General features: G+C 45.2%; 1 protein-coding gene across 1 annotated transcript; it reads right to left on the bottom strand.

Annotated features, from left to right (window-relative positions):
* Positions 1–1464: 1464 nt before the first annotated feature.
* TSPAN16 (tetraspanin 16) lies at positions 1465–22780 on the bottom strand. The gene is made up of 7 exons (XM_064279894.1): positions 21539–22780; positions 19441–19635; positions 13943–14017; positions 11313–11420; positions 9710–9862; positions 8652–8735; positions 1465–1512 (listed from the first exon to the last, which is right to left on the bottom strand). Exons 1-7 carry the CDS (start codon positions 21605–21607, stop codon positions 1465–1467), a joined length of 732 nt encoding a protein of 243 aa, XP_064135964.1. The 5' UTR covers positions 21608–22780.
* Between the last annotated feature and the right edge of the window lie 1033 nt (positions 22781–23813).

Raw genomic sequence — 23813 nt, 5'->3', positions numbered from 1 at the left:
TTTTCCCCCACTCCTTCAGCTCCAGCTACCCTGGCCTCCTAATCACTATTTGAATACACCAGGCCCTTGCCCCTGGCCTTTGCACTGGCTGTTCCTGTGGCCTGGAATGCTTTTCCCCCAGGTAGCCAAATGGCACCTCTCTCACTCCCCCTTTCAGGTCTTTGCTCAAATCCCACCTTCTCATTGAGCCATTTAGTACTGCAACCCCATGCTCAGGCTGCAGTCCAGGCCAATCAGAAGATCAGGAGATGGGGCCTAGGCTTGGGTAGTTTGTTAAAATTCCCAGGTTATTCTAATGTACAGCGAGGAATGAAAACTAATGATTTACAGGAAACAACAGAGGAGAGAGGAACAAGGTAAATGACACCACAAAGAAACTCAGAATGTGTTGCATTCCTCAGGGCATTTCAACTCTCTGCAACAAGTCAAGGTAGGTGGAGGAAGAGGAGGAAGAACCTGCAGCAGTGGTTCTCAGAGTGTGTTCCTCCAACCAGCAGATCATATCACCTGGGAATTTGTTAGGAATACAGATTCCTGGGCCCCACTCCAGGCCTCCCCCATCAGAAGCTCTGGGAGTTGGGCCCAGCCACCTGCATTTTAATCAGCCCTCCAGGGGATTTAAGTGCAGGAGGGATCCAGTTTGAGAACTACTGGACTCGAATAAAAGGGAGTCAAAGAGGTATGGGAGCCCTGGTGACACAGTGCTTAAGAGCTGCGGCTGCTAACCAAAAGGTTGGCAGTTTGAATCCACCAGCCGCTCCTTGGAAACCCTATGGGGCTGTTCTACTCTGTCCTATAGGGTCGCTATGAGTTGGAAATTGATTCGACATCAATGGTTTTGGTTGAAGAGATACGACAACCAATCACGGTGTGGACCTTGTTTGGATCCTGATTCAAAGAACCCAAATGTAAAAACACCTTTCTGAGCCAATTGGGAAAATTTGGTGATGGCCCAAGTGTCAAGTGATGCCAAGGAATGTCTTATTGTGATAATGGTGTTATGGTTATAAAAAACACAAATATTATATTATTAGAAATGTGTACTGCAGTCTAAAGGGGGGAAAATGACATATTGTCTGGGATTTGTTGTATCTCAAGGGAAAAAAGGAAAGAGATGGAACAAATATGTCAAAATCTTCGTGATTGTTTTATCTTGGTGGTGGGTATACAGGAGTTTCTTTGGATGGCTTCTCTCAGCTTTTGTGAATGTTTCAGCTTTTACACACACACAAAAATGTAAAAAACAACAAAGTTGTGTGAGAAAAAAGGCTGTGCCATGACACGCAGGTGTTTGATTAGTATGAAAAGTAAAATTAAGGAGCAAGGAGTCAAAATGGACAGGGTTTCCCAAATCTTTTATTATCAGCTGCTGTTAGCAATGAGAGCCACTGAGAAATAAAAATGAGACCAAACTCCACAGCATCCAGCTCAGACCAGCTGCCCTGTGCTCCCCAGGTCTGTGTGTCAGCCCAGCTTGGCGAACAGCAGCAAGGTGGTAAGAATTCCTGGCAGCTGGAACGAGAGAACAAAGAAACGTTGAACCCACTCTACACACCTCCAAACTAGGATCAAACCAGAGTTCCAAGGACGGGAAGCTGGACAGAGTACCCTGTTACAGAAAGACAAGGGGCAGGGTTTTAGAGATGGCTGAAGGTCCATCAGGGCCAAGCCTTGAGCCACTTTGGTCCTGTGAATCTCAGCGATGGGTAGAGGGTAGACGCTTTGTCATCAGTCATTGCACATCTGTCATTCTCCCTTCATTTCCCCCAGACCCTCCATCCACCCTCTTCTTTTCTCCTCTGGGCCTTGCAGACTACAATTCCCAGACTATACTGCCTTCCAGCTTCCTGTTAGGTTTTGGCCAATGGGATGCACCAGCAGGAGATGGGAGGGTGGGAGGAAAGAAAGCTCAGAGTATTTCTTCCCCATTCCCTCCCTTTTGTCCACCCTGAGTCCACCAGGACCACAGCTGCAGGCAGATTGCCCTTCGTCCTCAGTTCTTGCTCTCCCTATCCCCTTCCCAGATCCTTCAGGCCTAGGAGACATGAAAGCTTCCTGTGTTGCTCGTCCCTGGCCATCTCAACATCTCTCCTTATTTCCCTTAACCCAACCCATGGCTTTCCAAGGAGGACCCTGAAAGCCTCTTCAATGGGCCATCTGGGGCTGAATTCTGTTTCCTGCTGGCATCCTGATTGTTATGATCTTCTTGGGGAGATGGGTGTTGTAAGAATTTGTTGCCATCCAAGGTCACAAAGACTTATCCATATGTTTTCTTCTAAGAGTTCTATAGTTTTAGCCCTTACATTTGGTCTAGGACACACTCTGAGTTAATTTATGTATATGGTGTGAGGTAGGAGTTCAACTTCATTCTTTTCCAGTTAACACAGCACTATTTGTTGAAAGGAGAATTCTCTCCCCATTGTATTGTCTTGGCACCCTTGTTGAAAATCAATTGAATGTAAAGTTTATTTCTAGACTCTCAATATTTTCCATTCATCTATATATATCTGTCCTTATGCCAGTACCACCCTGTCTTGGTTACTACTGCTTTGTAGTAAATTTTGAAATCAGACATTTGAATTCTTCAAATTTGTTCTTTTTTAAGATTTTTTTTATTATAAACCAAAACCCAACCCATTGCTATCGAGTCAATTCTGACTCATAGCAACCCTATTGGACAGTATAGAACTGCCCCATAGGGTTTCCAAGGCTGTAAATCTTTATGGAAGCAGGCTGCCATACCTTTCTCCCTCAGAGAAGCTGGTGGGCTCGAACCGCCAACCTTTAGGTTAGCAGTCAAACACTTAACCACTGGGCTGCCAGGGCTCCTACTTCATTATTATAAAACAAAACGAAAACCAAAAAACCCCAAATCCACTGCCATTGAGTCAATTCTGACCCATAGTGACCCTAAAGGACAGTAGAACTGCCCTGCAGGGTTTCCAAGATTGTAAATTTTTTTTTTAATAATTTTTATTGTGCTTTAAGTGAAAGTTTACAAATCAAGTCGCTCTCTCACATAAAAACCCATATACACCTTGCTACACACTCCCAATTACTCTCCTGCTAATGAGACAGCCTGCTCTCTCCCTCCACTCTCTCTTTTCATGTCCTTTTCTCCAGCTTCTAACCCCCTCCACCCTCTCATCTCCCCTCCAGGCAGGAGATGCCAACATAGTCTCAAGTGTCCACCTGACCCAAGAATCTCACTCCTCACCTGCATCCCTCTCCAACCCATTGTCCAGTTCAATCCATGTCTGAAGAGTTGGCTTCGGGAATGGTTCCTGTCCTGGGGCAACAGAACGTCTGGGGGCCATGACCACCGGAGTCCTTCCAGACTCAGTCACACCATTAAGTCTGGTCTTATGAGAATTTGGGGTCTGCATCCCACTGCTCTTCTGCTCCCTCAGGGGTTCTCTGTTGTGTTCCCTGTCAGGGCAGTCGTCAGTTGTAGCCAGGCACCATCTAGTTCTTCTGGTTTCAAGATGATGTAGTCGCTGGTTCATGTGGCCCTTTCTGTCTCTTGGGCTCCTAATCACCTTGTGTCCTTGGTGTACTTCATTCTGCTTTGATCCAGGTGGGTTGAGACCAATTGATACATCTTAGATGGCTGCTTGCTAGCGTTTAAGACCCCAGACGCCACTCTTCAAAGTGGGATGCCGAATGTTTTGTTAATAGATTTTATTAAGCCAATTGACTTAGATGTCCCCTGAAACCATGGTCCCCAGACCCCTGCCCCTGCTACGCTGGCCTTCAAAGCATTCAGCTTATTCAGGAAACTTCTTTGCTTTTGGCTTAGTGCAATTGTGCTGACCTCCCCTGTACTGTCTAAGACTATAAATTTTTACTGAAGCAGACTGCCACATCTTTCTCCCATGGAGTGGCTGGTGGGTTCGAACCACCAATCTTTTGCTTAGCAGCTGGGTGCCTAATCACTGTGCCACCAGGGCGCCTTCTTTATTATTATAGGCCCCTTGAATTTCTATATACATTTTACAATCAGCTTGTCATTTTCTGCACAAAAAGTCAGCTGGGATTTTGATAGGGATTGCACTGAATCTGTAAACCTGTTGGGGACTATTGCCATTTTAACAATATTGAACTTATAATCCATGACCATGGATGTCTCTGCATTTATTTAGGTCTCCTTTAATTTTTTTCAACAATGTTTTGTAGTTTTCAATGTTCAAGTCTTGCACTTCTTTTGTTAAATTTATTCCCAAGTATTTTATTATTTTCAATGATACTGTAAACAGAATTCTTTTCTTGATTTCATTCAGAATGTTTGTTGCTAGTGTATAGAAATACAATTGATTTTTGTATATTAATCTTATATCCTGCATCCTTGATGAATTTATTAGTTCTAATAGTTTTGTGTGTATGTGTGTGGATGTCTTAGGTTTTTCTACATACAAGATCATGTTATCTGTGAACAGAAATAGTTTGTCTCTTCCTTTCCAGCCTGGGTGTCTTTTATTTCTTTTTTCTTGCCTGCTTGTCCTAGCTAGAACCTCCAGTACAATGTTGAATAGAAGAGGCAAAAGTGGATATCCTTGTCTTGTTCCTGATCTTATGCAGAAAGGATTCAGTCTTTCATCATTAAGCATGATTTTAGTTGTAGACTTTTTCATATATGCCTTTTATCAGGTTGAGGAAGTTCCCTTCTATTCCTAGTTTACTGAGTATATCATGAAATGATGCTGGGTTTTGTCAAATGCTTTTCCCATCTCTATTGAGATGATCCCCCTCGTGTCTATCAGTTTGTTGTACTTTGGGGGCTTGCGTGTTGCTGTGATGCTGGAAGGTATGCCACCGGTATTCGGATACCAGCAGGATCACCTACGGCAGATAAGTTTCACCTGAGCTTCCAGACTGGAAGACAGCTACCTGGCCAGCTGACTGGAAGAGATACGTATTTATGACTATTCCCAAGAAACTGATCCAACCGAATGCAGAAATTATCGAACAATATTATTAATATCACACGCAAGCAAAATTTTGCTGAAGATCATTCAAAGACAGCTGCAGCAGCATATCCATAGGGAACTGCTAGAAATTCAGTCCGGATTCAGAAGAGGACATAGAATCAGGGATATCATTGCTGATGTCAGATGGATCCTGGCTGAAAGCAGAGAATACCAGAATGTTTACCTGTGTTTTATTGACTATGCAAAGGCATTCCACTGTGTGGATCATAACAAATTAGGGATAACATTGCAAAGAATGGGAATTCCAGAACACTTAATTGTGCTCATGAGGAATCTGTACATGGATCAAGAGGCAGTTGTTCGGACAGAAAGAGGGGATACTGAGTAGTTTAAAGTCAGGAAAGGTATGCATCAGGGTTGTATCCTTTCACCATACCTATTCCATCTGTATGCTGAGCAAATAATCTGAGAAGCTGGACTATATGAAGGAAAACGTGGCATCAGGATTGGAGGAAGACTCAATAACAACCTGCATTATGCAGGTGACACAATCTTGCTTGCTGAAAGTGTAGAAGAATTAAAGCACTTACTGATGAAGATCAAAGACCACAGCCTTCAGTATGGATTACACCTCAACAGAAAGAAAACAAAAATCCTCACAACTGGACCAATAAGCAACGTCATGATAAAAGCAGAAAAGATAGAAGTTGTCAAGGATTTCATTGGATCCACAATCAACATCTGTGAAAACAGCAGTCAAGAAGTCAAAAGATGCATTGTATTAAGTAAATCTGCTTCACGGGACCTCTTTAAAGTGTTGAAAAGCAAAGATGTCACTTTGAAGACCAAGGTGCGCCTGACCCAAGCCATGGTATTTTCAATCACTTTATGTGCGTGTGAAAGCTGGACAATGAATAAGGAAGACCGAAGAATTTATGCCTTTGAATTGTGGTGTTGGGGAAGAAATGAGTATACTGTGAACTGCCAAAAGAATGAACAAATCTGTCTTGGAAGAAGTACAAGCAGAATGCTCCTTAGTGGCAAGGATGGCGAGACTGTGTCTTACATATTTTGGACACGTTGACAGGAGGGATCAGTCTCTGGAGAAAGACATCATGCTTGGTAAAATAGAGGGTCAGCAAAAAAGAGGAAGACCCTCAATGAGATGGATTGACACAGTGGCTGCGACAATGGGCTCAAGCATAACGATGATTATGGGCATGGAGCAGGACTGGGCAGTGTTTCATTCTGTGATACATAGGGTCCCTGTGAGTCAGAACTGACTTGACGACACCTAACAACAACAAAAACAATTGAGATGATCATGTCATTTTTGTCCTTTATTCTGTTAATATGCTATATTGCATTCCTGGAATACGTTCCACTTGTCATGCTGTATAATCTTTTTTATATGTTGCTAGGTTCAGTTTGCTAGTATTTTGTTTAAGATTTATGCATCTGTATTCATAAGGGATACTGATTTGTAGTTTTCTTTTTGTGATGTCTTGTGATGGCCTCATTATGGCTTCTGTTTTTCTATGAATTTGTCCATTTCTTCTAGGTTATCTAATTTGTTGGCATACAATTGTTCACAGAATTCCCTTTCAATTCTTTTTATTTCTGTAAGGTCAGTAGTAATGTTTCTTCTTTCATTCCTGATTTTAGTAATTTGAAAACTTGGTTATATGATGTGTCTAGGTGTGAATCTCTTTGAGTTTATCCTACTTGGAAGTTCATTGAGCTTCTTCAATGTGTAGATTGATGTTTTTCATCAAATTTGGGAAGTTTGCAATCATTTATTCAAATACTGTTCGTGTTTTTTTCTCTATCCTCTCCTTCTAGGACTCCCATTGTACGTATGTTGGTATGCTATCAACCCACAGATCTCCAAGGCTCTGATAATATTTTTTCATTCACTTTTATTTCTGTTCAACACCTGGACTTCCTCAGGGACAAGTTTCTACTGACTGATTTTTTTCCCTGTGTGTGCGCCATACTTTCCTGTTCCTTTGCTTGTCTTGTACATTTTTTGTTGAAAACTACACATTTTAAATAATATAATGTGGAAACTCAAGAAGTCAGTTCCCCTCTCCCCACCTGTTAAGGTGTTTTTTTTTTTTTTTTTGCAGCTGCTATTGTTCGTTTAGGGACTTTTCTAGACTAATTCTATGAAGTCTGTATTCTTTGCTTTGTGTGGCCACTGAAGTGTCTTCTTTGTTAGCCTAGTGGTTGGGATGAAAGTTTGTCTTTTTCCAAAGAGGAAAACTGGTTTTTAAAAGCCAGGGAATATTTTCTTAATATTTACTACTTCATTCATTCTGTCCATCACAAACCATATTTCATTCTATTTTTGAAAGTTTGGATGGTGTGAAGATCAGGGATAGTTTAATCAAAAAGGACTTTCATTTGCTGCCCTGGTTTATTGGTTAGTTCTTTCCTCCCCGGGACTTATCTGGGCTGGACTCTGAGCAAAGATCCTCTCCTTAGACAGGGCCCAAGGAGTAGCATTTCCACAGTGAGTGGTCTTGAGACATCTTTAGTGGTGCATGGAGAACTCATCATCTGACAAATTGTCTTTGCAGCCTTTGTCTGTGATTCCTACTTCAGGCAGGGCTGCTATAAAGCTCATGCAATAACTTCTTGGAATCACTTCACACTTACTGCAGGCAGGGCATCATGTGTCCCTGGTGATGTGACCACATCAATGCTTCCCAACAAATACTGGGAAGCTTATTATACAAAGGAGGGAGTCTGGGAGCTAGTGAGGGACATAACTAGGACTGGAGTCCAGAGCCCCAACACTTGCCCACTCTGGCCTCCCACCAGGTAAGTGCAGGCCAGGCTTATTAGTTGGGTAGAGAGGGCATATTCCTGGAGTGAGGCAGCCCTGTTTCTTGCCCAAATCAGGGCTGAGGCCCTTAAAGCCCTCTTGCCTTCCTCCCTTTCTAGGTAGACCATTAATGAGACCATCCTGTTTGAAATGCCTCTCCTTCCCTCTTCCCAGCTTTGTATTTCTCCTTCACACTTACCATTCTCTATCACATATGTATTTTCCATTTTTAAAAAACTGTATTTCTTTGTCTGTCTCTCCTGATTAAAATGGCAACTTTGTGAGGGCAGAAATTTGTGTCTGTTTTGCTTATTGCTGTGTCCCCAGTGCTCACCACAGTGTCTGGCACACAGTAAGTGCTCAATAAGGTTTGTGAAATGAAAAATGAAAGTTAACATCCTTCCAATGGCTTCTCACCATAGTCAGAATAAAAGCCACACCCCTAACCGTAGTCCACAAGGTCCTGCATGTCTTTCCCCATCAACTCCTTGCCCTCTTCTGGCCCTATTACCCTCCTCACTCACTCTGTTCCAGCCACAGGGGCTTCCTTGGTGATCCTTGAATAAGCTAAGTTTATTCCTGCCTCAGGGCTTTTGTACAGCTGATCTCTCTGCCTTCCCCCACACACTCACACGTCTCCTCCTTCACCTCCTCAGGTCACTGTACAAATGTCACCTCCTCAGGGAAACCCTCCTGGACTTCCTTCCCTACCCTATCATCATGTTTTACTTCCTTATGATCATCTTCTCCCCAACTAAAATGTGAGCTTCATCATGGCAGGGCTTCGTGTCTCTCTTGTTCAATTCTGTGTCTCCAGCACCCAGAACAGTGCCTGGCACACTGTAGGTGCTCAATAAAAGAGCTTGATGTGTCCCAGAGGGGCTGTGTCTTACCTTTATTGCCACTGCCCCCAGTGAGCCCCCACTCAGGGTGAAGCTCTGAATCCTGGTTATTCTCATGAGCTTGAGGAAACAGCCCTGAGGATTCAAATTTCAAAACAGGCAGATGCTGATTAGGGGCTTGTGGACTCTGAGTCCCTGTCAACCCCCTTCCCTCGGGCCATCCAGATACATCTCAGATTCAGGGAGGAGAAGGGGACAAAGCCATGAGGGCTGTGACTTCTTGTTTGACTGGCCTTGTCCAGCATCTTCTGTAGCTTCCTCAACCCACCCCCCAAATACACCACTCACTCCCCTGTACCTATCTGTACTGACATCCAAGTGTGGTGGTTAAGAATATAGGAGATGTCCCAGGTTATACTAGCTATGTGACGTTGGATAAGTCACTATCCTTCTCTGTGCCTCAGTTTCCCCATCTGTAAAATGGGACCAACTGGATCTACCTCACAAGATTTTTGTAAGGATTAAAAGAATCAACATGAAATGGCATGACACATAGCCAACATTCAGTAACTGTTAGTTATTTCTGAGTGCTCTTTGTATATGAACAAAAGGGCTGACATGTATTCAGCACCTTCCCAGTCCTTTGCATGTATTTGCTCACTCATTTATCACTATAATCCCATGAAATAAGTACTATTCTTTTCTCCATTTTACATGTGAGGAAACCGAGGCTCAAAGAGATTAGGGGATCAGACACCCACAGTCTGTAGGTGTCTGGTCCTCCACTCCCCTTCCTGAGGTTACTCAGTTGTTCTCTCTTCTAGGCCTTTGGTATCTCTTGCTTCTAAAATCTTGGGTCCCTTGAGCTTGTGTTGATACTTTACGTAGTAGATATTTATTAAGCGTGTGCTGAGCACTGAACTGGGTGCTAGGAACCCAGCACTGTACAAAACAGACCAAATCCCTGACTGTTCAAGTGGGAACACCCAACAAGAGTTGATTTCTCTCTTCCAGCCCCCTTAGCTGGCTCCCCACAAAAAGGCTATTTTTATCAAAGTCACCAGCCCTCAGCATCCACTGAGGTGACCCACAACCAAGTCCCGAGTTACCTCCTGGTGGATGACATCTCTGGACACATTGTGCCCGTCACAGGCTGTGGTCCGGATGGATTTACAGCAGCTTCGGGGGTAGGTGTGGCCACTCGTGATTTCAAAGGAGGAGCCAGAAAAGTCTGTGTAATTATTCACCCCACAGCACCTTAGCTGGAAGAGAAGAAACGCTTACAGACTCCCTTTCAAATAATAAAAATAATAGAAATCATGGTCACTATGACTACTGTTGGTGATCCGTCACAACATTCCAGGCACTGTGCTAAATTCAACTCTCTACGCCATCTCATGGCAGCTCAGAGCCCTCCATACTCCCGTCTCACTTGGGATAAAGCTCAACTCCTCACGTGGCCCATAAGGCCTCTCTGCTTCTGTCACCTCCCCGCCCTCATCTCTCCTCACACTCTCCTGTACTCTCTGGGCTGCAGCTGCACTGGTCTCTTCAGCTTTCCTCAAACATACTTAATAAGCTGCAGCCTCAGGACCTTTTTTATGCAGACTTTTCCCTCTTTCTGGAATGTTCTTGCCTCAGATTTCTGCATGACTCCCTCCCTCAGTTTATTCAGATTTCTATTCAAATGTCCCTCTTCAGAAAGGCCTACCCTTGCCCTGCTTTCTAAATTAGCCACAGCCCTGGTATCAGTCGGTTTGGGCTAAGGTTTGCAGCAGTAACAAACAGCCCCTCAATCTCAGTGGTTTATATCTCGTTCACGCTACATGGCCATCATGACTTGGCAAGGGAACTCTGCTTATCGAAGTCACTCAGGGACCCAGGCTGATGGAGCAGTCACCATCTAGAATGTCCCCATTGCTGTGACAAAGAGAGCTCTGGAGGGTCTAGTACTGACACACATCCTTCTGCTCACAGCTCATTGGTCAAAACTCATTGTGACCCCCAAATAACCAGAAGGAGGCCAGGAAAGGTCAACCCAAATGAAAAAACATCTAAACTGCCCATAAGACTTCTAAGACTGTAATTTCTATAGAAGCAGACTGCTACATCTTTCTCCTGCTGAGTGGCTGGTGGGTTTGAACCACCAACCTTCCGGTTAGCAGGTGATCACTTAACGACTGTGCCACCAGGGCTTCTTAACGTTATCCTCCTGTGTGGTAAAAATAGTTGACAAATAGTACTTCTGAGCATTTTTCTTTCTTTATAGCCCGTACCACCCCGACAACAATGCTTAGTTATTGGTCTCTTGTCCATCTCCTCAGGTCCAGTGTCAGAAACACTGCCATAGAGGATTTTGTTTTGGGCCCTGCTGTCTCCCCAGCACCCTGCACAGTGCCTGGCATGTGGTAGGTGTTCCATAAATATTAGCTGAAGGACTGTGTGAATGAATGATAGCTGTTCTCTACCAGCTCAAGCTTGAGAAGCCAAACCCAGGATGAGGACGAGCATAGTAGCAGATCGCATGCCTCCCAAGCCTGAGTGCGATCCCACAGCTGCTCCTGGGCCATGACGCCGATGTTAAACATGCCTAGAGACGGGCAACAGCTCTTTCCCTTCCAAGCCCTCCCCGCCAACCGCCTGCCCCAAGGGCTGAGATGGTGTAGGAGGCAGAGCAGCCACTTAAACACCAGGCTCAAGACGGAGTCTTACCTTCGCCATGGCAGAGTTCCATTCTGTGGAATAGTCATCTGGCTCGTTGTAGCCTCTGTAATTCTTCCTCAGAGTCATGAGGATGTGCTCGAAGGCCATGTCTTGAACCTCAAAGAAGAACCAGGAAGCAGTTCAATGATACCTTAAACACAGGGGTGACTCAATGGCCCCTGAGTCTCTACGAAAGGAGGACAAACTCAGGCCACCAGCTCCCCCAAGACAGGCGCAGGGACAACTGTGGGTCTCCAGCCAAGCGCATCTGATTGTCCCCATCACAAACGGTTTTGACTCATCTGTTCTTTTGACTCACCCACACCCCTGTACCACCCACGGTTTGGCTGTAACTTGGTTAAGGAATTCAATATCATCTTCAGCAATGGACTCGCTCTGCACATAAAGGGCAAAATTTAATTTCCTATTTTTTAAATAGAGTTTATTTATTAATTTTTTTCTGAAGAGGTAATAGAGTCACATGGTTTGAAATTTTAAAAGCACAGAAGGGTAGGCCATGAAAAGTCTCCCTCCCACCTTTTTCCTCCCAGCCAAAAAGGTCCTCCCACTCCACAGCAGTGGCTGGTACCATTTCCTGTGTCCCAGAAGAGATATTCTATGTGTGTCAAAGCCAAGCATAATTTCATTATTTTTCTCCTTGTCTTGTACTACTCTCATCGTTCTGTGGAGTTCCTGGGTGCTGCAAACAGTTCATGCACTTGGCTGCTACGGAAAGGTTGATGGTTCAAGTCCACCCAGAGGCACCAGGGAAAAAAGGCCTGACAAGCCACTTCTGAAAAATTAGCCATTAAAAACCCTATGGAGCACAGTCCTACTGACATACATGGGGGCACCACGAGGTAGAAGCAACTCAATAGCAACTGGTTTTTTCATTGTTCAGCACTGTCTTAGTCATCTAGTGCTCCTATAACAGAAATACCACAACTGGATGGCTTTAACAAGGAGAAATTTTTTCTCTCACAGTCTAGGAAACTAGAAGTTCGAACTTAGGGCGCCAGCTCCAGGGGAAGTCTTTCTCTCTCTGTTGACTCTGGGGAAGGTCTTCATCATCAAGGTCCTGGTCTAGGAGCGTCTCAGTGCAGGGACCCCTGGTCCAAAGGATGCCCTCCACTCTCTGGCTCTTCTTGCTTAGTGGTAATGAGGTCCTTCTCCTTTTTGCTCACTTCTCTCTTTTTCATATCTCAAAAGAGATTGACTCAAGATACAACCTAATCCTGTAGATTGTGTTCTGCCTCATTAACATAACTGCCTCTAACCTGGCCTCATTAACATCATAGAAGATAGGATTTACAACACGTAGGATAATTACGTCCGGTGACAAAATGGAGGACGACCGCACAATACTGGGAATCATAGCCTATCCAAGCTGACACACGTTGTGGGGGGACACAGTTCAATCCATAACAGGCACCATGCTTTTCTCACTTAACAATAGTTGCAGATGGTGTTGATGCCTTGTCTATTGGTGGCCCATTCCTGTGCACACTGGCCAGGCTTCCATCTGTCACCAAGTGAGGGCTCTCTGTGGCCTCTGAGCCCACATGCCCGCTGGGTGCAGCCCTCAACCAATGACTGCTGGGAGTTGGTGGATCAATACCCCAGCTCCCTTGCCCCTTGGGTGGGATAACTGGTACATGTTCTATGCTGCCTCCAAGAGGTCTCCAGAGGGACTTGGCCCAGCGGCCCACAGTGTTACCTCTTATTGGCTGCCTTCCCTTCCCTGCCTTACTCCCTCTGTCCCCTACAAGTGCTTCCCGGGATCACCTCCCAAATAAACCACGTCCCTGCTGATCCTATCCCATGGCCTGCCTTTGCAGGAAAACAGACAAGGCCAGTACTGTCCATCTCATACATGGAGAGCTGCCTCCTTCCTTCCTTCCACTGTGTGGCTGTGTTATCATGTAACCAGCCCCCTGCTGGTGCTCACTAGGTTGTTTCTGGTCCCTTGCCTTCACAAAACAATGCTTCAAGGCACACCTTGGTATGAATGTCATTCTGTATGTGCACAAGTACGTCCTTGGGGAGTTCCCAGAGATGGGATTGTTGGGTCAAAGTGTCCATGCTTTTGTCATTTTGGTGGATTTTGCCCATATAGCCCACCTTGAGGAGCATGGTTCAAAACCACAGCAACCCTCACACGCTTTTCCCATTACTTTTCCTTCCACACCAAATGCAGGAGAATCCACTTGCCATCGAGTCGCTTTCGACTCATGGCGAGCCCCAGTGTGTCAGAGTGGAACTGGGTTCCATGGGGTTTTCAATAGCTGATTTTTTGGAATTAGATTGCCAGGTCTTTCTTTTGAGGTGCCTCTGGGTGGACTCAAACCACCAATCTTCTGGTTAGCAGCGGAACAAGTTAACTGTTTGCCCCGCCCAGGGACTCAAAAGCAGGAGAAATGGTTTAAATTAACTCGGCAGGTTTCTTGAGACCTTCTGGGGGGAAGTGCTGAGGTTTTCAGCTTTTCATCCATCTCTGGAGGCACCTCCCCCTCCAAAGGACCCCTGGGTCCCAGCGTCACAGATCTCCGTAAGTGGGAGTAGAGAATAGTTGCCTGCCAGGGGAGGAAATGGTTCTATTTATTTCTAAAGCTGAGTGGGAGCAACCGCACTGTACTTACAATTGGGAAGAAAGCAAGGATCACTGTGGCGACCGTGATTTCCATGAGGACAATGACAACCAGGGTCAGGAAACACTGGAAAACATAGAGAGGGAGGCGGACAATGACAGACACAGGGCAGAATGCTGGCCCAGGGCCACCCTGGCCTCTTGGGTGTGGAAGAACTCACGCCTCAGGTGTTGGCTGGGCTGGTGGTTTTGATTTCTTCCAAGTGTCGCTTCCCACAAGGTGAGGAGGTCAAGGGTGCTGGCCAGGGGATATACCTAGGAGCCACTAGCTGGGCCCCACTTTGTGCCCAGCAACCACAGGGCATCCAAAAGGCCTACGTGGGATCTTGGGTGAAGTAGAGGCAGCATGTGCAGGACGCAGGGCCAAGGGAGAAGCAGGAAGGAGGCGGCAGGAGGGGCGGAGACAAGAAACTCAGACACCCAAATGGGGGTGGTGGCTAAGGGACTGAGGAGGAGATTCGAGGTCGGTGGGGCTGGGGCCATAAGATCAACATCTGCTGATTTATTTGTCTAATAAATTACACATGCATGGTGGAAAACCACGGGAGACTCGGCAAGCAGAGGGAGGTCTTGAAGTTCCCCATCACTGAGAAACTACTTCCCTTTCTGGGCTTCAGTTTCCTCAACTGTACAATGGGGGCCCACCACTCGTCTGTCAGTTTGTTGTACTGTGGTGGCTTGGATGTTGCTGTGATGCTGGAAGCTATGCCACCAGTATTTCCAAATACCAGCAGGGTCACCCATGGTGGACAGGTTTCAGCAGAGCCTCCAGACTAAGACATACTAGGAAGAAGGACCTGGCGATCTACTTCCTAAAAAATTAGCCAGTGAAAACCTTATGGATAGCAGTGGAATGTGGTCTGATATAATGCCGCAAGATGAACCCCTCAGGTTGGAAGGCACTCAAAATACAGCTACCTAGTGGCTACAAGAGTGGCCTCAAACATAGCAATAATCGTGAGGATGGCACAGGACGGGGCAATGTTTTGTTCTGTTGTACATAAGGTTGCTATAAATCGGAATAGATTCAAGGGCACCTAACAACAACAGTGGAGGGTGGGGCTAGGTCAGGGGGTCTCAGTGGGTTCTGTGGAGCCTCTCGAGACCACACGGAGCAAAGCAAGGTCAGCTCTCCACTCTCTTTTCCTCCATCCCCATCTATATAGCTCCTGTATTGTTGTTAAGTGCTGTCGAGTCGGTTCCGACTCATAGCGACCCTATGCACAACAGAATGAAACACTGCTCGGTCATGCGCCATCCTTACAATTGTTGTTATGCTTGAGGCCATTGTTGCTGCCACTGTGTCAATCCATCTTGTTGAGGATCTTCCTCTTTTCCGCTGACCCTGTACTCTGCCAAGCATGATGTCCTTCTCCAGGGACTGATCCCGCCTGACAACATGTCCAAAGTTTGTAAGATGCAGTCTCGCCATCCTTGCCTTTAAGGAGCATTCTGGCCTCACTTCCTCCAAGACAGATTTGTTCGTTCTTTTGGCAGTCCATGGTATATTCAATATTCTTCACCAGCACCACAATTCAAAGGCATCAACTCTTCTTCAGTCTTCCTTATTCACCGTCCAGCTTTCACATGCATATGATGTGATTGAAAATACCATAGCCTGGGTCAGGTGCACCTTATACTTCAGGGTGACATCTTCGCTCTTCAACACTTTCAGGAGGTCCTTTGCAGCAGATTTGCCCGATGCGATGTGTCTTTTGATTTCTTGACTGCTGCTTCCATGGCTGTTGATTGTGGAGCCAAGTAAAATGAAATCCTTGACAACTTCAATCTTTTCTCCGTTTATCATGATGTTGCTCATTGGTCCAGTTGTGAGGATTTTTGTTGTCTTTATGTTGACGTGCAATCTATAGTGAAGGCTGTGGTCTTTGATCTTCACTAGTAAGTGCTTCAAGTCCTCTTCACTTTCAGCAAGCAAGGTTGTGTCATCTGCATAACGCAGGTTGTTAATGAGTCTTCCTCCAATCCTGATGCCCCGTTCTTCTTCATATAATCCAGCTTCTTGGATTATTTGTTCAGCATACAGATTAAATAGGCATGGTGAAAGAATACAAACCTGACGTACACCTTTCCTGACTTTAAACCAATCAGTATCCCCTTGTTCTGTCCGAACAACTGCCTCTTGATCTATGTAAAGGTTCCTCATGAGCACAATTAAGTGTAATTCCCACTGTTCGCAGTATTATCCATAGTTTGTTATGATCCACACAGTTGAATGCCTTTGCAAGTCAATAAAGCTCCTGTATTACTATCACTAAAATCTGTTTGATAATTCAGGCTTCTGCAGTTAAAAGAACAAAGCTCTGAGTCACCAGACTGGCCAAGGACTGAGTTGGTCCTGCCTTGACATGCAGCCCATACACCTGGGACCCCCATAGCTCACTGGGGCAAACCTTGGCTCAGAGATTAGCAGTTGCGGAACCCCAGACAACTGGATCATGTATCAGATTTTAGAGTATCAGCAGGTGCTGTCAGCTACGCCTTCAAGATCTATCCTGCATCCACCCAGTCCTCATCACCTCCCAGGTCCAGCCCGTCATCTCCCACCTGGACCAGTGCAGCCTCTCAGTCCCCATCCTGGCTCCTGCCCTGCCCCTCCCCTCCCCAGACTACCCCCACCCCCACAGGGGACAGAGGGCACCTGTGCACACCTGAGTCAGGGCACGTCCCTCCTCTGCACACAGCCAGCCCTCCAGGGCGCCCAACATCAAAAGAACATTGCCTTTTCTGGGTGAGGTCTTAGAGGTCTAGGAGGGACAGATACTGAGGGGAAAGCAGATGGAATCTGCCAATGGATTGGAGGTGCGGTGTGAGAGAGAGGAGTCTTGGATTACTCCGAGTTAACATATGGATAAAATAGCGTCTGCATCATCTTGAAGATGAAATGAAATTGTGCAGGCACAATAAATATTTCTTGAAGTAACGAAGAAAGAAAAGGGGAGATGATGGAGCCTTATGGAGAAGGATGGGGCTGGGTGTGATTTTAACGCTCAGGATCTTCTATGCTCTGGGAGATAACTAGACTAAGGATCTCCCTGAATCCTTGAGGAAAATGGAGTTTCGCAGCAAAGCAGTGGAGAAAGGAAAACAAAAGGTGCTGGAGACAGCTTAAGTCTGGGGTAAGGTAATCCACTCAAGCAACAAGATTCTAAGGGGTGTTTCGAATAGAGAAAGGGAGATAGGAATGGCGGAGCTGGGAGATGGAGATATTTAGCCATGACTGTGTATGAGAATGCGTATAAAAAAATCAAATCCAAACCCATTGCCATTGAGTCGATTCCACTCATAGCAACCCTATAGGACAGAGTAGAACTGCCCCATAGGGTTTCCAAGGAGCAACTGGTGGATTTGAACTGCTGACCTTTTGGTTGGCAGCCGAGCTCTTAACCACTGCGAGAATGTGCACAGGCCATTTAAAATCTGTGACATGCTATCTGCATGATCATGCTGGAAATCTTCATACCCCACATACCTGAGGCATTGTATGGTGATTACATCAGTGCTGTGTTAGTGAATGTGTAGTAAAGAACTTAACCTCGCCCAAAGAGAGTCTGGCCTCTGTCCTCAGCTCCTGGAAGGTGGTACCTCTACTGGTAGAATGTCATGCCTGATAAGTATCTTTGTTTATCTGGGGGCTTTGGGCTACCCAGATAGTCTAACAGTGTGATTTTTTTTTTTTTTTACTGTGCTTTAAGTGAAAGTTAACAGTTCAAGTTAGTTTCTCATACAAAAATTTATACACACATTGTTATGTGACCCTAGTTGCTCTCCCTATTATGTGACAGCACACTCCTCCTTTCCACCCTGGATTTCCCGTGTCCATTCAACCAGCTCCTGTCCCTTTTTGCCTTCTCATCTCGCCTCCGGACAGGACCTGCACGTTTAGTCTCATGTATCTACTTGAGCTAAGAAGCACTGTCTTCACGAGTATCATTTTTTGTCTTATAGTCCAGTCTATGTCTGAAGAGTTGGTTTCGGGGATTTTTTCAGTTCTGAGCTAACAGAGAGTCTGGGGACCATGTCTTCTGGGGTTCCCCCAGTCTCAGTTAGACCATTAAGTCTGGTATTTTTACTAGAATTTGAGTTCTGCACCCTACTTTACTCCTGTTCCGTCATGGACTTTCTGTTGTGTTCCCTGTCAGGGTGGTCATTGGTGGTAGCCAGGCACCATCTCATTCTTCTGGTCTCAGGCTGATGGAGTCTCTGGTTTATGTGGCCCTTTCTGTCTCTTGGGCTAATATTTTCCTTGTGTCTTTGGTGTTCTTCATTCTCCTTTGCTTCAGGTGGTTTGGGACCAACTGATGCATCTTAGATGGCCACTTGCTAACTTTTAAGACCCTAGACGCCACTCACCAAAGTGGGATGCAGAACATTTTCTCAATAAACTTTGTTATGCCAATTGACCTAGATGTCCCCTGAAATCATGGTTCCCAGACCCCAACCCTGCTACCTGCTACTCTGTCCTTTGAAGTGTTTGGTTGTATTCAGGAAACTTCTTAGCTTTTGGTTTGGTCCAGTTGTGCTGACTTCCCCTGTTAACAATGTAATTTATGGTAGGGACTTTGAGTCACTCAGTATCATCTAAGCCTCCAGTTGGGCTCTAGACTATGGTCAGCTACGTAAGTATCTACATGACCAAGCCCCAATAAAACTCTGGCCACCAAGGCTCGGGTGACGTTTCCTGGTTGGCAATACTCTGTGCATATTGTTACACATTGCTACTAGGAAAGTTAGCGCTGTCCATGACTCCAGAGGCAGAGAACAATTGGAAGGGTCATGTGTGGAACGTTCCTGAACTCTGCCCCCTGCACCTCTTCACTTGGCTGATTTTAATCTGTATCCTTTCACTGTAATAAACCATAACTGTGAGTTGAATTGACTTGATGGTAATGGATTTTGTTTGTTTTTTGCAGGTGAGCATAATAGCTTTGCTGAGTTCTGTGAGCTCTTCTAGTGAAGGTGGTCTTGGGCACCCTTGAATTTAGAATTTTTGTCAGAAGGAAAGGTGATCTAGTGAATTGTTCCCTACCTCTACAGTGAGGAACAGACAAATGGGCCAATGGAACAGAGCAGCATGCCTAGAACAGACCCAAGCATAATGGAAACTGGTGTAGACAGGGGAGGACCTGACGGGTCAATCAGTAAGTAGGACAATACATTATCTGACTGGGAAAAAAATCAAATTAGATCCCTACCTCACACCACACACACAATTCAACTTCCAAAGGCTAAAGAGCTAAAAATGAGAAGGCCAGCTTTAAAATTACAGGAAGAAATCCTGGGAGAATATATTTATGAGCTTGTGCAGGGGAGGTGTTCCAAATAAGACAACTTGCAAAGGGAAGGATAGATACATCTGATTCACCATAAAGTTAAGAATAGGGGAGAGTAGGTCAAGACGCCTACACACATGCAATGAAGAGTTCGTACATGAAGGGGGAATTTTGGGGTCTGTGTGTAGATGAAACTTACAAACAAAAGAATGCCTCTGTTTTCTTTAGTAGCTCCATACCACCCAGCAAAGCCAAGCAGCACCGTGATACACCCCATCGCCAAACACAGGTAGCCAATGTGAAGGAGGTATGCAGAGGACAGCCCAAGGACCCTCGTCAGGGTGGGCCCTCCATTGACCCAGGTGCCCAGGCCAATGAGGAGCACACCAGACATCTAAGAACAGAAATCAGAAAGGAGAAACAGCCTGTTAGTTGCACACAGATATGGGGAAGGAGGATAAAGGCCAATAAAATCAGCACGAGTGCTTAAAAAATGATAATACTCAGAGGTGGTGGGGACGTGGTAAAACACTCTTATAAACCACTGATGGTCAGTAATTATTTTTGTGTTGCAGGTAGTGGGCACTTTGCAATTAATATTTAAAACCCTAAATGTTTTACCTTTTAAAGGAAACCCTGTACTCAGAAATTCCGTTTCTAGAAATTTATCCTAAAGAAAATAATCATGGGTGTGTCTCAGTACCAGTTTGCCCAGGGATGTTTGTTGTAGCATCAGCTATAAGAACAAAACATCAAAAATAACTGAAGCAACCAACACTACAGATTGGGTAGTTAAATCAGGGCACATCCAGGCCATGGGATCCTAAGCAATTATTTAAAATGATGCTATAAGACAGGGATTGGTAATTTTTTTTTTCTGAAAAACTCGATAGTAAATATTGTTGGCTTTGAAGGCTATAAGGTCTCTGTTGAAACTACTGAGCTGTGCCATTGTAGCTCCAAGGCAGCCAGAGACCCTATGTAACAAATGGGCATAGCTGTGTTCCAATAACTCTTTGTTTTTTATTAAAAATAGACAAAGCTGTAGTTTGCTGATCCCTGTTGTAGGAGAATGTTTATTCAAACTTAGTAAGTTTTAAATGAAGAACACAATTTGAAATTCTAATGGAACCCAGATTTTCTGGAGCCTGAGCCTGGATGAACCCCCAAAGCTATTGCCCTGAGATGATCTTTAAATATTAAACCAAAAATATCCCCCAAGGTCTCCTTAAAAACCAGACAATCGCTTAGCTTAACTGGTAGAGAATGTCTGCCTTGAGCATTATGCTCTTTTAAGATCAATCTATATGGGATAAAACTGACAACAGCAACTCAAAAGGTGAGATAGGAAGCCTAGGGGGGCAGTAAGTTTATATTACTGGGGGAGGAACAACTCAGAAAGGAGGGTGAGAATGGTTGCTCAACTCAAAGAACGTAATCAATATCATTGAATTGTACATATAGAAACTGTTGAATTGGTGTATGTTTTGCTGTGTGTACTCTCAACAACAACAACAACAAAATACAATAAATTATTTAAAAGAAAACAAAGAACTTGGTAAGTTTTAAAAACTGTATTGTAAAGCAATAGCGTCTCATGCCTTTTTTGCTGATTTTCAAAGGTGTACAGAAAAGTCTGGAAGGATATAATGATGATGATATGGGAGGTAAGAAATCATAATAATATATAACATGTCATTTAAATTATTATTTATCTAACAGTACTATAACATAATAAAATATTGATCATATGAAACATAGTAATGCCTTGGCAGACAGGCATAAGCTTCATTTAATGTCCCCACCAGAATGTTACAGCCAGGTGACAGGATGAGGAATGATAACTTCATTTCCTTCTCTTTCCTCGAAGCCTTTCCCTGGCTGTTCAACAATGAAAGCAATTACTTCTTTAACAATGCACTTTTGAGCTCTTTTTATAGTAAGGAAAAGAAAGACGTTTTGCAAAACTTAATGGATCAAGAAAATAAACACCCCCTCCAGCCCTCCTGAAGCATCTCGGTTTTCTCCAGGATTTGACTTAGAGCCTAGCTCTTCCTTCCCAGACCCAAGGTCCCTAGATCCCACTCATCTGCGCTGTTCCACCAGCTCTGGGCTGGTCGAGCCCAAGCCTGTTTCTAGCGTGTCCTCAGCAATCTGCCCTACATCCCTCCTGCTGCCCTGGGGACCACAGAGCTTGGAGGCCAATGAATTTGGATCAACTTATTTCTGTCTTTGAGGGAACCAGACGTGGAGGAAGGGCTGCAAAGCTGTGGGGCCAGGTGTTGTGACATACTTACAGCCACGAGGCCATTCAGGAAAAATAATAGCTTCTTCAAGGAAGAATACGGAGTGTGCATTTCAGCCATGTTGACCAGACCGGGGTGCCCGGAAGACGGTTAAGTTAGCATCTTCTTAGAACTCTGGGCCACTGTTTCCCAAGATGGCAGAGGCCTGGGCCGGGGGGACACTAAAGCTGAGTTGCCCTGCCCCCCTCTCTCTCCTGGCTGCCTAAGCCTCTGCCAGGGGGGAGCCCAGCGGCTGTACCCCCTTAGCTACCTTTGTCACATCACAATCAGACCCTGGAGTACAGCTCACTGAGCTAGTGAAGCAGGTGTCCCAAACCACCCCTGGACATTCACCCTCCAAATTGGCCACGCTGGGTGTGGGGAAAAGACAGGACGCATCACCCCTGTCCTGGGAGCCCCCACATGCCACCAGGCTCTGTGACACAATCCTTCTCACCGAACACTCATGTGATTGACATCTCCCCCTAGGGCAGGGCCTTGGACTATCCTGTTCACAGCTGAGTCCCCAGGGCCTGACTCAAGAAACTGGTGTGGAATGAATGAATCAAGAAGCTTCATGAATCAAATTGACAACAGCAACTCGGAAGATTAGGTAAGAAACCTAAGGGGCAGAGAGTTTATGTTAACGGGGCAGAAACAACTCAGAAAAGGAGGGTGAGACTGGTTATACAACTCAAAGAATGTAATCAGCATCACTGAATTGTACATGTAGACGCTGTTGAACTGGTGTAGTAGGTTCTGCTGTGTATATTGGCAAAAACAGCAAAGAAAATTAAAATAAACTGTTTTAAAAAAAGAGATTACAGGAAAAAATAAAGAGGATCCATGAAGCAGGAACCTAGCTGCAAGCGGCGGCCCCCACAAGCTGTGGCCCACACGTTAGCTCACTTAGCTCATCCTTCTTGCAGGCTTCAGAGAGGCCAAGGGACCAGCCGAGGCCACACAGGAAGCAGGACCAAGGCTGGGCTTGAAGCCCCAAGTGTGACATGAAGATGGAAACCTGTGAGCCCCTCCTCAAGTGAGCCTGTCCTTGTCCCTCTGAGGACTGCTTGGCCACAGCTGGTGAAATGAGTGTCCTTGAGGCCTTGTGTCATCAGCCTTGGATTTCTTGATGATAGCAGAAGGCTAGCAAGTATTTTGGGGCAAAAAAAAAAAAAAAATGTGCATAAGGCACTCAGAGCCCCCACGCCCAGCTCTTGCAGTCCTAACCCACCTTGCCCCTGCTTCCCCATACCTGAGTCCACATTACTGCAGCCTAGTCTCCCCTCTGTCCAGCTGTGGGCTGGGTAGGTCTGTGTCCATGTCCTGGAGCACTCAGGGCTTTTAGAATCTGCGGTGACCCTGGGCCCCACTCAAAGGGAGAAAATCACTCACATCTTAATTAATTAATTTAATGTTGTCAAAGGATTCCCTGAGTGGCACAAATGGTTAAGCACCTGACTACCAACTAGCCAAAGAGTTGGTGGTTCAAACTCACCCAGAGGCACCAGGAAGAAAGGGCTGGCAATCTGCTTCCCTATGGAGTACAGTTCTACTTTATACACGTGGGTTACCATGAGTTGGAGTCATGGGCAACAACAACAACAACAAAACATTTGTCAAATACTCTGCTTCTTGGAACATGTAGAATGAGGCAAGGCATTTACGGAGGATTGACCGTCTCCTACACGGACCACCGCTGCATCCACAGCCAGGAGTGTGTCGTTCCACATCCAGGGGCGTCCCTAGGGTTGGTGTCACCCAGTGTGGTAACGCATGGTATCACTCACCTCATGCTAATATCTACAACGTTGTTGCTAAAACACACAAAAAATTTGACGAAATCAGCGAGTATAAAAACAGGCAGAATGAAGACAACAGCTTGTGCTTGTATCAAGTGCAGACAAAACCATGTGATTCGAAACGTCATTATAATTGGGTAATAACGACAACTCTGACCAGAGGGCACTAGAAGGTTCAAAAAGTAAATTAATACAGAGTTTCAGCCTTGTAGGCATAGCGATACAAGTGAGCCAGGCTTAGTAAAAATTATTTTGTTGTTATAACTAACTACAGACATATTTTTATAAAAATATAATAAATTTTTGCTGAAACACTGCACACAAATTTTATAGACAGTCATTTTAGTGTTACCCCCTCTGACGGTGTCACCCGGTGCCGTCCTGCACTCCCCCCACCCCCATCCGCATCCCCTCAGTGATGGTACTGTCCACGTCTTTCTCTAAAAGTCATTTGCAGGAAGAAGCCTCAGAGCCAGAGACTGAGG

This window comes from Loxodonta africana, chromosome 3, assembly GCF_030014295.1.
Source record: "Loxodonta africana isolate mLoxAfr1 chromosome 3, mLoxAfr1.hap2, whole genome shotgun sequence".
NCBI lineage: Eukaryota > Metazoa > Chordata > Mammalia > Proboscidea > Elephantidae > Loxodonta > Loxodonta africana.
The sequence above is the reverse complement of the archived record's forward strand: the minus strand, read 5'-3'. Positions and strand labels throughout refer to the sequence as shown.

What these genes read in the sequence shown, in the direction of transcription:
- TSPAN16 (XM_064279894.1), bottom strand. Translation starts at nt 21,607, where the DNA reads ATGGCTGAAATGCACACTCCGTATTCTTCCTTGAAGAAGCTATTATTT. An exon ending in ACAGAGGCATTCTTTTGTTT is followed by an intron (nt 14,018 to 19,440) that starts GTAAGTTTCATC and finishes TATGTTTTCCAG; the next exon opens with TGTTTCCTGACCCTGGTTGT. An exon ending in TCCTTGCTTTCTTCCCAATT is followed by an intron (nt 11,421 to 13,942) that starts GTAAGTACAGTG and finishes TTCTTCTTTGAG; the next exon opens with GTTCAAGACATGGCCTTCGA.